Source organism: Coturnix japonica, chromosome 28 (assembly GCF_001577835.2).
Source record: "Coturnix japonica isolate 7356 chromosome 28, Coturnix japonica 2.1, whole genome shotgun sequence".
Lineage (NCBI taxonomy): Eukaryota > Metazoa > Chordata > Aves > Galliformes > Phasianidae > Coturnix > Coturnix japonica.
The window spans coordinates 1,561,348-1,574,279 of record NC_029543.1 but is presented as its reverse complement, the minus strand read 5'-3'; the positions used below and the strand labels follow the sequence as shown (position 1 = coordinate 1,574,279).

At 47.6% G+C, this 12,932-nt stretch overlaps 1 protein-coding gene across 2 annotated transcripts in view; it reads right to left on the bottom strand.

Moving 5' to 3' along the window:
* Nucleotides 1–565: 565 nt before the first annotated feature.
* The window catches only part of MBD3 (methyl-CpG binding domain protein 3), a 12,722-nt gene continuing 355 nt past the window's right edge, over nt 566–12,932 (bottom strand). The window contains exons 1-8 of one of the 2 annotated variants that reach the window (XM_015886736.2): nt 12,483–12,635; nt 11,424–11,546; nt 7,302–7,461; nt 6,703–6,840; nt 5,497–5,587; nt 4,875–5,052; nt 3,704–3,901; nt 566–2,489 (exon numbers count right to left, since the gene is read on the bottom strand). In XM_015886736.2, coding sequence (XP_015742222.1) covers nt 3,709–3,901; nt 4,875–5,052; nt 5,497–5,587; nt 6,703–6,840; nt 7,302–7,461; nt 11,424–11,546; nt 12,483–12,496 — 897 coding nt within the window. In that variant the 5' untranslated portion in view covers nt 12,497–12,635 and the 3' untranslated portion in view covers nt 566–2,489; nt 3,704–3,708. Of the gene's footprint in view, nt 2,490–3,703; nt 3,902–4,874; nt 5,053–5,496; nt 5,588–6,702; nt 6,841–7,301; nt 7,462–11,423; nt 11,547–12,482; nt 12,636–12,932 lie in introns of those variants that run through there. The other variant, XM_015886735.2, reaches the window with a different exon arrangement.

Sequence of the window (12,932 nt, the reverse complement as noted above, 5' to 3'; positions counted from 1 at the left end):
ATGTTATTTAAGTATCTTTGGGTACCCTGTATTCCTTTTCTGGTACTCTGAGCAATCAGCTCCCTCCATATGAATGCAAACACATACAGGCTTTTGATTTGACACACCAGTTGGCAGCAATTTGAACTTCACAATTCATTCTTCTTAATCTTCAGCGCATCAAAACAGTACTGTCAGCTTCTCAATCACCTGCGTTGTGCTGCTACGTATGCTTCACATGCACTTCCATTTAAATACAAGTAAGCAGAGGCATCACTAGATAGAAAAGTTTATAAGGAACCACCCAAACAGCACCAGAACATGGTCATTACTGTCATAAGAACCCCTCCATGGTGGGCTATAGACTTCTAGAGCTCAAATCCAGCCTAAAACACAGCACATCTCAGCAGCCACTCGCTGAGGATACAGGACTCGGTAGCCTTCCATAATGTCACTCTTATCCTTCTCTTATGGGTCTCAAACACTGAGATCCAAACCTCAGAACAGAGCCCACCATGAAGACGTGAACATCTCCCTGCCCACATCACTGGAATACAGCACACAAACACCAAACAGGGGCTGGAGGGAGAAGAGAAGAGTCTCCGCTTTGTGAGAAACATTTAATTCAACACAACGAATTACAAGAGGACAGGTTTACAGAATAATAACCGTAACAGACTGGTTAAAAAACAGGAAAATCATCTTCACTGGGCTGCAGTAGAAGGTAAAAGACCCCCAAGGCAATACCTGGTACGGCAGCAGCAAAGTACAGTTTCAGTCTTCTCGCAGTACTCCAAATGAGCAATTAGCAAAAGAATTTTGTATGTTCACATCTTTAAGAAAAGTTCATACAGTATCAGTCACTTTGGCATGGGATCTTTATCAAGGAGCTTTAAACCTACAGACATCACTAAAGCAAACTAACTCTCCCAAAGGTCTCCCCCCGGTCCCTCGCTTTGACTGCTAACCATTCTCACGCAATAAAGGCTCTGGGAGCTACTTTCTTCCCCAAGTTTTGGGATACCAACAACTTGTACAAGTGGTTAGTGGCACAATATTTAATCCACCACTTTATACTGTTACTCTCAGCTGAGATGTCCACGCATGTATTATGCAGTGGATACCCTAAGACTAAAATAGCTTCTGAAACCTAGTCAACATATTCCCCAAGCTATAGACTCATCTTCCTCCCCCTCTCCCCATCCTCCCTCCCCAGATAAAGCCCTTTGCAGCCCCAAGTTACCCCAAAATGCTCACAGTTGTACTAGAAGAGACTGAGGAATCAATCAAGGTACCCACGGTGAAGCCAAATACTTAGAAACACATTAAGGCAGGTTTCACATCAGTTCATTTTTTTGGACACAAAATGCTGGTCACTTCACTGCACATGCAAATAAGAAAGGTTTAATACTTAATAAAAAGCTTTAGATTCTTGTTTTTTTTTTTCTTTTTTAGGTAACAATTATAGAAAAAAAATCAACCTTTTACCTTGTTTTTAAAAGAGGTCAGAACATTACTGCACATGAAAGCATGTGTAGAAACACCTATTGGAATGGATTCCCTTCCCTCCACACACACAGAAACAGAGGTGAGGGTTCTTGGCACCAAAAGAGAAAAGAGGAAGTCTTCCTCATTGTCAGTCAGAAATGAGTAATCCTCCCATTCTGAGTTGAGGTCCTTCTGACCAGAATAAACCAAAGCAAAATATACCACTGAGCGGGTATATTCATCTTATCTGTTCTGTTATGCCTGAGCATACACAGAACTCCATATAAAAACGTGCACTGTAGTGCATTTGGTTGTGATGTTGGAACTCACTAAAAACCAGATTGCCATTGACCAGTTCCTCATGTGTAACTTCCCCTACTTTTCAAAACCTCAGGTGGAATAGGCACTGGTAGTTCATCTCTGAGACTACGCTGCCAAGACCAACGTGGTCTTGTGAGGAAAATGAAAATCACTGACCTGAATTGACACATGGAATGACAATCCACAACATAAAATGACCTCCGTGCAGACTGGTACAGACAGGTAGCCCACAGCAGAGCAGCCAAGGAGTGAAACAGCATCTCTCTCACTTGCATCAGAGAGAAAATGGTTTCTATGGGTCATCGTTAAAGGGACTTGGATAGAAAAGCTTGAAAAACGTAGCACCCATCATTGACCCACAAAACCAAACCCAAATTTAAAAGGACAGGGAGTTCGGTTCCTAATACATTCCCTCCCACTGTTTTGTATTCCTTTATTCCCTCCCACTTTTGTTTTCCCCCGTTGCCCTCCCCCTTTACAAAATGGAGGGGGAGTAGAGCTTAGTCAAGTTCCATCTTCCAAACTACCCAGCAATGAATGAACCATCAGCTTCTTGGCTTTTCCTGAAGTGTACATCAAAATGCTCATAGTTGCAGCTGGACTGGTGGTGCAAGTTACTCTGCAGACACTCTTGGCTTTGTAAATAGTTGTGCTGACCCTGCTGGTAGGGTTTGTACTGGGAATTCTTAAGATGGAACTCCCTAGAAGGAAAAAGAAAGAAGTACCTGGTAAGTTAAGAGACACTTCTGAACCCCTTTGTGAACCATAGAACCAGTGCCAAAACATCACCACTTCTTTATCTCCTGTTTTTCACCTTCAGCAGATGGTTTGTTATGGTTCTCTGCCGGGCCAGACCTCTGTAGTAGAAAGGAATGTGAGATATTCACTGTCCAAATAAAGCTACTGCTAGTCATGTGGTAAACCAGGAAAATATAGAGCCCAGATGCAAGATGGTATCTCCTGAACGCTGAACAGATTTCACATTACAACCAACCTTCCAGCTTCATATAAATCATTCTTCACTCTACCTCGTGCTAAAAAGCAGCTGCCACTCCCTCCAAAGGGGTTTTTCTTTTCTCCTGCTGTTCATCCCAAAGATCCTTTCTTTCTTCCTCCACATTCCTGATTCCTGCCCGACAGGCTCACACCACTGGAATCTGCACAATGCAGCATCCAGCCTATTGGCTGTCCTATCTCAGACACAGAACGTTCACTGCTTTCTTAGGCTAAAATGATCAGAAATTAAAACCAGTGAGTTTGATGAGGTCCCTCCCCCCCATCTCTGCATTCCTACACAGTAAAGATTTATCACTCTGAGCTACTTTGGGTTACAAGACAATAAAAAAATTCCACCTGCACCTTTAAAAAGTTCCACTGTAAAAGTGAAAGTCAGGCAGACTTGAACACCAGCAGCAGCTCCTGATGGTAACTTTAAAGGCTGCTCAGTGTAAAGGCAGGTTTCTGTGAACCCCTGCAGTTGGCAGCATTAAACTATTCAGATCTTCTCACGTTCTGAACGTGTACGTGCTTCTGTTACTTTCAGTTTACGAATTCCTGCCACAAAAGTATTTTAGCAACTTCCCTTTTCTGGTAGTCAGGTTGCCCTTTCTGAGTTCTATAAATGTTATTTTGTATTTCCAGAGATGTGCTCTCTAATACTGCAAGAGAAATGCTTGTTGAAAAGGCAGAGAACTGAGCCCATAAGACATCAGCTGTCCTGCCTCCCTGTTGGATCCTCCTCCTGCCTGTCACAGGTCGTAATAAATAAACTGGAGGGGGAAATAACATCACAAGAACTGGTCGATTTCCAATATCAAATCCTTCATCTGCTGCCATTTGGAGTCTGGAAAAGATTTCTGCCTTCAATGAAGCACTATTCATTAAATTAAGGTGAGAAAGGAGGCTGTCACCTTACCTGGACTATACATTCTCCATTTCCTGGTCATGATCCTGTTCCTCTTCCTCCTCCTCATCTTCTCCTTCTTCTTCACCTCCTTCTTTCTCTGTAGGAGCTTCCCCATCTCTTGCTATCTCCTCTACATGGGCCAGCATGTCAGCCATTAGAGCTTCCTCCAGCCTCTTCCTCACCTGCTGCACCAGCTCCTCTTGCTTCCTGCCCCAAAATCAACCAACACTCACATTAACTCTCAAAGCTACTTCAAGCAAAAGAAATATCATTCATAGAGAAGATTGGGCAGAAAAGCAGGACTTGGAAAGAGTCATCTGCAAGAGCTGTACCATTAGAATAAAAAAGGCCTGGCATTAAAGTGAGGCTGAAAGAAACACCTTGGTTTTTCCACTCAATATTTCAATGTTAACAGCTCCTTTTATCTCACATAATGTCATTAAGTCATGTAATGCAATATAAAGAATTGGTCAACAAACTGCAGTGCATGGGATTCCTATTTCATCTCAGCTACAGGACACCACAAAGCTATAAGCAGATTGCTTTTCCTGGTCATTCATGTCTAAATCACACCCCACAGATGTCATCCTGTAGTTCAAAAAGATTGACCAGCTGAATGGTCAAAACAATTCCAGCATTAATGAATGTGAAGAAGTGTGATTTCAGGTTTGAGCAAGGAATATACCAAAGACATCATCAGGTGCTTAAAGCTCAATCTGACCAACCCTGATTTGTTGGAAGCAAGCTGTGGCTCCATGAATTGCATCCTTGGTTCACTGCCACAGCAGTAGTTGATGCTTTGAGTTGGTCTTGTGCTGACACAGAAGAGTAAGATGGGAAAACACTGCATGTATTTTCACCAAGCACCCCTTTCCTTGAGAGGTGCCCTAACCAACCTTACTCAACCTCAGACACCTTTGTCAGTTAAAGGAGACAGACAATATGAAGAACAAACATCAACCTGAAACCTCGGAGTAACTGACCACGGTCAAAATAACATATAACGTGCTTTATGAGAGCTGCCTTAAGTACATGACCGTGTGAGAGCTGCTTCGTATAACCATTTCTTTTCTACCTTTCTGATAAAGCCACACTCCTCTATCAGAGGTTTCAGTTTGCCATTGAACAGAGAGAGCACAGGGAGGGAAACTTCTCAAGGCAGTATTTCTCTGATTCTTACCTAATATCTTCATCAGTCACCATAAATGCTTTGCAAAGTGGCTGTGAAGTGTTGAGCCACACGCCAGGATTCTTCTCCACGGCTGCAGACAGCTGCCCAGTGATGGGCATGGTGCTGGTGTGCAGAGCACTGGCTATTGCAGAGAGAAGGGTCTCATCAGTGCAACCAGGTCCAACCCCTGCAAGGCAGAGAAGTGACAATCAGCACTGCACGACAAACAGCAAATCAAACAGAAAGCACTGTTTAAATGTTAATGGCAAAGCAGGTGGTGTTATTTAGAAAGTCAGCACGAGGCAAATCTCAGCCCTAAAGGGTTCTAATAGCACCTGCACAACTCCCCCCCCCCCCAAGGTTATTGAAACCCGGATCAATCCCTCATTGTGCCACGTAAAACACAGCCTGGGAGTGGAAGCGGTTTAAACAGGCATTGCTTCTGGGAAACAAACACAAGGCAAGAAACTTTGCCACTTCCTCTCATTATGCTGCTGTATCCCCTAAGGACAAAGGGAGGTCACAGGGCATTAACAGCTGCTGTTGGAGGAGGAGTGGTCTGAAGAGCTCAACCTCTGGATCATCACTGGAGCCAACAGGTCACCCCCAGAGCTAAGGGCAGGCTGATTACCTTGTAAACCTTTTGGAAGGTCCATTGTTTTCACCAGCTCCTCTGCGATGTCGAAAGCATTCAGCCCACTTAATTTCTTCTCCCAGAAGAGCTGCCACGAAAGAAAGCACTGATTGGTACATGCAAAGAAATGGAATTGATAGACACACCCAATACCTGCAGGCTACAGGAGCAGGCAGGGCATTGCTGCAGGCAAAGGTGGGAGACACTACAGAAGGGCTCGGCCATGCATGAAGGCAGGGAGCAAACCTCACTGCCCATCAATCCCACATCTCATCCTGATTTACTGCTTTGAAGGCAGCTTTCCCCCTGGCTCAATCTCATTTCACAAAGGTAAGTTCTCAAGCTTGGATGTAGGAGTATTTTATAAGGCATTTTTAATGAAATCACTTTATTCTTTGAGTGATACACGTGAATGCCACCTGCAAGAGTGTAAGATACCCTGCTAATTGGTACCATTGACAGCGCCTGAACACACAAATGAAGCTGAACTTCTGGCTTCCAAAAGGAATAAAGATGGGCTCACGACAGGGAAGGATTCACAGACACCCTGGTGTGAGTTCTATGGAGGCAGCAGGCTGTCAGCTCTGGGCAGCACTAATGAACTGAGAACGCCTTCCAAAGGCAGCTTTGAACACACCAGCCTCACTTGAACCAATGCCCAGCTCCGAAGCTGAGCTGGTCCAAGTGCACTCTGAGCATCCTTTCACTTGATGAAACTAAGCTGAAAGATTTCCTTTACTATTGGTCCATTCCCTTGCTGGCAAATATACAACACGAGAAGAAAAACAACAGGCAACTCTGTCACAGTGACATCCCAAGTGAATTTCGGATTGTACTCAAAGAGGTGCAATTAACCAGTAATGATAAACCCATCTGCAGGGGGTAGCACCCCATGTAGCACATCACAAGCACCACACTGGTAAGACTTAGGTTGGATATCAGAGGGAAGTTCTTTACTATGAGAGTGGTGAGGTGCTGGAACAGCTGCCCAATGGAGCTGAGGGTGCCCCATCCATCCCTGGAGGTGTTCAAGGCCAGGTTGGATGGGTCCCTGGGGTGGTATTAAATGGGAAGGTTGGCAGCCCTGCCTGCAGCAGTGGGAGATGAAGCTTCACGAGCCCTGAGGTCTCTTCTAACCCAAGTCATTCTATGATTCTGTGATTCTTCCTTCTGGAAAAGCAGCCTCTGAGCTGCACACCTCACCTGCCGGGGTTGGTCCACAGCTTTCTGAGGATCGCTCTTCACCTTATTGCTGGGGTGGTTTGTGATCTTTGTGACAGGCTGTTTGAAGATGGAGGCCGTCTGCCTGACGGGCAGCGCCGTGTTCAAATCAGGCTTGCCCTAAACAGTTCAAAACAAAAGGTAAGGAGAAAATGCCATGAAATGTTTTATATTAGCCAAAATGCTACTACAGCTATAAAGATGCACCTAGAAGTTTTGATACAACATTGGTAACGACAGCACTGATAACCATTAGGTCCGACTAGATGAACTAAGTGCTCTTTCCAACCCCAATGACTTGAAGGTTTCAATGCACCTTAAGTTACATGGAGGACAGGAACTGTGCCCCTGAGATCTGCCCTGCTCATCTGGGACAGGCTGCGGGACAGGCTTTGTCCTCAAGAATGCAGGCATATTATCTGCTAAACATATTTATTCATGAGGTGTAGAAAAAGACTAAGGACAAACACTGCTCTGAACCAGGTTCTGTGCTAATTGATCCATAAGCTTACGAAGGCTGTTTGTATGCATCATCCACACGGTGCTGCCTCTTCAGTTCATCCCAAAGGTGAACAACTTACTTTGGCTTGGTTGGAACAGTCGTAGCGCATCCTCTGCCTGTTCTTGTTCATTTTACTCATCAGCATCTTCCCTGTGCGCAAGTCAAAGGTGCTCAGGTCCATGGAGCTGCCCAGGTAACGAGCCAGCTGGGGTTTGCTGCGGAACTTCTTACCACTGGGGCTGGAAAAGCAAAGAAAGAGATCAGGAGGGAGAACGAAACCTTCTGCACTTCAGCACTGTTTTAAGTCGTGTTTCTCTTCCTGAGCTCATGCTCAGCTCAAGATGGGTATTGCTGCACTCAGGTCAACTTCTCGTTGTTATTTGGGAGACGCAAATGGAGCACAGAACTCGCTGGGAACAAAATTTAGACCACGTATAAATTAAGAGCATAATTAGCAGAGTAATTGGAGACAATGGCACAAAGGCAGCTATTAATCCATTGTCTCCAATAACAGCACCTGTTTCCAAGGATAATCTCATTGAGAGGCACCATAAGTCCTCCCCCAGACTCTGTTGTGCAGCAGCAAGGAGGAAGACGTTCATTACCGAGGTGCAAAGCAATGAACTACAACACTTAACTGATGCAGGAATAAAAGGTCAAAACCTTACAAAACTCTCAATTAATGGCAAAACAGAAGAGGTTTGTTTTACACGCCTGATTTTACATGGGGATGCTATAAGCTGGCAAGCACACACGACTCCAAGTCTCATTTTGTTTTAATAACAGCAGAGCCCTTTGCACTACTACCAAAAGCACTAATTGAGTCCTTTTGTATTGTGTGCATAAAGCAAAAAGCAGACAGTAAGAACTACAGGCTCTGAGCACAAAGTCGTCCTCACATCTCATTTAGCATCACAACGCTGCTTTATTCCCTTAATTCCCCTCATTTCTGTTTCTTTGCATCTTTAACATGCCAAGCACTTTGTTTCCTGAGGAGCAGAGCACAGGTGAGGTGCACATACACCTGATAAAGGCTCATATATACCCAGTGCACCCAATATGTGTTACATGGGTGAAAAACACCATAAGCTCCAGCTGAGCCCTCCCCAAACTTGTCTGTTTCCTTCTATCACACAGCACTTAGCAGTGCTGGGACAGATCAGTCACATCACATGAAAACAGGATTATCTCCAAGTGCACGGTGCTGCTTTTGGGTCGGGGTAACCCCAGATTACACACATTACAGACTCTATTTGCTCCTCTGGAGGAGACAGAAAGAAAGAGGTGTTATCAGCACAACTTACACCCTCTGGATACAAATGAGCACCGATGAGGTTCCAATGCCTCCTGGAGCCAGTTGGAGAGCTGTAATTAAGTCACCTTCTGTTATTCCTAAAGCCAGAAACGCAGCTTCTTGCTCATAGATTTCTACTAGAAGGCCAAGAATAACTGGAAATAATGAAGCTGTCACAGGCAGAGGGAAGCAGCGCTGCTTCAGCAATGCAGAACACCCCCCCAGTGCTGCGGCACTGAGATGCTAACAACCTCTCTGGGGTCTTCTTTAGGGTAGCTCAAAGGAAAAAGTGTTTTTCCACCATATTATCTACTTCTTTGAAAGCTCCATAGCAGGACAGAGTGGGATAAAAAAGCTGTGTGAGCATAGGATTTCTAGTCCCATGGCAATGAATGGCAGGAGCAAGTCAATTAGTCTGTATAAGAAAGGGAAGGGGGTGAAAGGAAAAGGAAGGGGGGTGAAAGGAAAAGGAAGAAGGGAGAAAAGGAAAAGGAAGGGGGGGGGAAAGGAAAAGGAAGGGGGGGGGAAAAGGAAAAGGAAGGGGGGAGAAAGGAAAAGGAAGGGGGGGGGGAAAGGAAGGGGGGAGAAAGGAAAAGTAGACAGTCAGAAGGAACTGAATGATTAAAAACTCTCTCTCAAAATAAAACCTCCTGAAAGGGAAAGTTAGCACAAATCATACTGAAAATATCAGAGGAGGGAGGGCTCCATCCTTGTTGGTGTGCAGGACGGTTTGCAGCGAGCTGCGAAACACTCAGACCAGAAGATGGCATCAGAGCAGGAAGAAGCAGGAACAGACTGGATCCAGACATCAAATTTGAAACCACTGGTTCCAAACACAAAGGGAGCTGTATGCTGTGATCCCCAAAGGAAGCAGCAGCTCCAGCAGTGCTCTGGGCAGAGCTTTCACTGCTGTCAGCTAAGTCGAAAAGAAAAGCTCCTGCTGCATGAAAGGCACGATGCTGCTTCCCCTTCTCAGATCTGCAGCTCCCATTTATTTAACACAACCAGAAATCCACCGAAGGGAATATTAAAAGCAGCGTGCTGAGGGCTGTGCTGAGGTGCAAGGTTCTTGTTCTGCCACTTCAAAGCGTGGGGGATTCCAGAGCAACAGAGCCAGATGCACTCAGAGCGCGTTGCACGAAGCCTGCAGCTCTATTTGTCAGCGTGCACTCGAGTAATTCTGCAAGGGATCTGAAGAACAGCTTCTAACTCAACTCAGCTCAATACTAAAAGGATCCTGAAATGACTCACAGCTCTGTCCCTCCTCCCTGGCCCAAAACAAAAGCAACGAGGGGTTAAAGAGAGCAACTTCTATCCCAATGCAATGGGGGAATGAAGCTGTGGGGCTGAGAGGGTCAGAAAACAAAACGCAGCCATAAAACCCCAGTGATAGAACTGGGTTGTGCTTCCAGCCAAGCACGAGGCACAGAGATGCTGCTCCAGCAGCGATGAAGCTGATGAGATTTTTAATGCAATGAAAGAGGAAATTTCTCTATTTCCAAGTGCAGAGCAGAAAGCTTTGCTTTATTGTTGCTTTTGGCTTTTCTCCTGAGAAGTGAAGACTTCGAATGAGACCCAAAAGGAAGAAAACTTGTCATAAAACTGCAGCAAACAACCTGTTCTGGATGTAGCTGCAGGTCCTGGTGCTGTGAGCTTCTTCCCACCCCTACAAAGCAGGGAACCACGACGCCACGAGTGATTCCCACATCATTCTGTCTACCCAGTGCTAATAGAACAGCCCCATAGAGCCTGAATCTGCTATCGAGGGCTCTATGGGTGCAGATGGGTCGGATGCACGCAGCCCATTGAGGGCACGTGGCCGCCAGGTGCCCACTCTCTGTGCTCAGCTCAGCCTTTGTCTCTGTGCTGCCAGCAGGATCCCTCCTCCTGCCTCACTCCACGAGTCTCCTCCCCTCTGTTCTCCTCTCCCCATTTCGCATCCGCCAGATCCTCACAACTTGGGAAGGGAGGGACAAAAGGCAAAACAAATCCCACCAGCTCGCTCCGGATATTGCCAGCCTTTAATTGAAACAGAGATGGTCCGAACCAACACCAAAAGCCCCCCCCCCCCCCAATCAGAAGCATATGCTCAAAGCCTCATGATGGTTAGAAGGCAAAATGCTTTTCCTCCTCTTTTCCTCTCCCCTTTCCTGCCTGCATCACATCCACTGTCCCCATTATTGGTGGTAGCAGGTCCTGAACTCACCCTGGTGCCCCCACACCTCTATGGGATGCAATGAGGCAGCACAGAAAGCAACAGTGCAAACCCACCAGGACCAGGTGAGCCCTGCAGCCAGTGCTGCAGTCACCACTTCTCATCCTGGTGTGCTCACAGGGATATATATCCACACATCAATGTCCCCATCACCCACCCGTGGCACCCTGCTCACAGCCCACAGCTGTCTTAAGGCAGAGCATCAGCCCACACACAAGCAGCACATCCACATGGCTTTGCTTAATGGGCCACCAAGGGCACAGAACCACAGCTTGGGCCATGCAGAACACTGGGACTAAATGGGCCATGCAGGATGTGGATGGGCTGCCAAAGACGTGGCCCCATAGACACATAGAAGCACTATGTGCACTGCTGCACAGAGCAGCTGTAAACCCTCCTTCTCCAGGTGGGCACAAAGAGCACGAGAAGATCCCACACAGCCAGAACTCACTCAGACTTCATCAACTAACATGGTTCTCATCATGACATGCAGAGCAAACCCTCCACCCCAACCTTATTGCAGCCCATCAGCCCCACTGCACTGAATAAAGCACTCCTGCACTGCTCCCATTGGCAAGGCTGGAGGACAGAGTAGAGTACGACACATCTGCCTCCCAAATCAGACTTCAACAGGACACAATGAGATCTCCATACACACAAATAAAGCAGCCTGTGCTGCCCGTGCTGCTCACCTTGGATTGGTGTTAATCCCCAAAGCTGGTGACCGTACACGGGAGCGTTTGTTTCCAGTTATTTCTGATGGGAAGCTGTGCACACAATTGTCCACGCTCACCGAGTCCGTGTGCTCAGAGCAGCTGGGTGAAAGAAAACAGCCAGGTAAGCAACAGGCAGCAATAGCAGAGGTATTAATAAAGAGCTGCTCGTCTATTCTCCACTCTGAGGTAAAGCAAAATGCAACAGCAACCAAAAATTAGTGCAGCGGGGCCACGTTATGCCTTTGATCTCTGACCAGATTGATATTAAGGGAAAACTCATTATACCTTGGGAATAATAGGGCACTTAATCTCTCCCCCCCCCCCCCAGCTCTGTTTTAAGTGCAGCTCTGGGTTCCCTGGACCCAACACTGTATGAGCACCTCCAGCATCAGACCCTGATAGAGAGCACTGTTCTACCCAGTGCTCAATGCTAATCCTCACCATCATAAGGAGATGGTGAAGATGAATGCAGAGCTGATAGCACATCCCATTGACCACCATATACCCAATGCTGCTGAGCCCAGTGCCTTCAATCGACCCCAAAGTAGCACTGGACAGTGGGTGCAGCCCCGGGATGATGGGACCCTCCTGCTGATACCCAAAGCACCTGCACACATCGGACCCGCTCAGCACTGCAAGGCAATGAGTGCACTGCATAGGGATCACCCCACAGCACCCAACCCATGGGGCAGCACACAGCAGGGAGCCGGCAGCCCCCAAAGCAGCCCCCCAACACCTCAAAGCAGCCCATAATAACTCCAAACGGGCCCCAATGACCCCAAACCAGCCTCCAATGACTCCAAACAAACACCAAAACAACCCAAAAACACCCTTAAGCAACACATAAAGCAGCCCCAAAACACCCTCAAGCAGTCCCTAAACAGCCTTAACGACCTCAAGCAGCCCCCAATTACCCCATACAGCCCCCAAAGCAGCCCCTCAATTCCCCAAACAGCCCCCATTGCAGCCCTCCAACGACCCCCAATTCAGCCCCATAGCTCCCAACGCAGGACCCCCCCCCCAACCCTCTCCCACCTCTTCCGCTCCATCTCCGCCTCCTCGGCCTCGGGCCCACCGCTCCCCTCGCCCCCCCCGCTTCTCGTTCCCCCAATGGCCGCAGTTCCACCCGCTCTCGGCCTCTCTCCGGGCCACGCCGTGGCCCTCCTCCCCTTCTCTCCTCCTCCTCCTCCTCCTCCTCCTCCTCCGGCCGTGAAGCTCCGCTCTCCGTTCCGCCCGCCCCCCCGGTTCCGTTCTCCGCCCCCCCCTCCAATCCACGCTCCGCCTCCCGTAGGGCCGGGGGCGGCAGATCCCTCCGCCCGGTCACGCCGCGGGATATAGTCCCTGGGTACAAGCTGCCCCTTGGAGACCCCCCCCAAACACACACACAGCCTCAACCCCCCCCATCCTCCTCCAGAGACCCCCATTGAGCCCCCCCCGGTCACACAGAGCCCCAATGGCCACCGGTGCAGCCCGCCCCCATCCCCA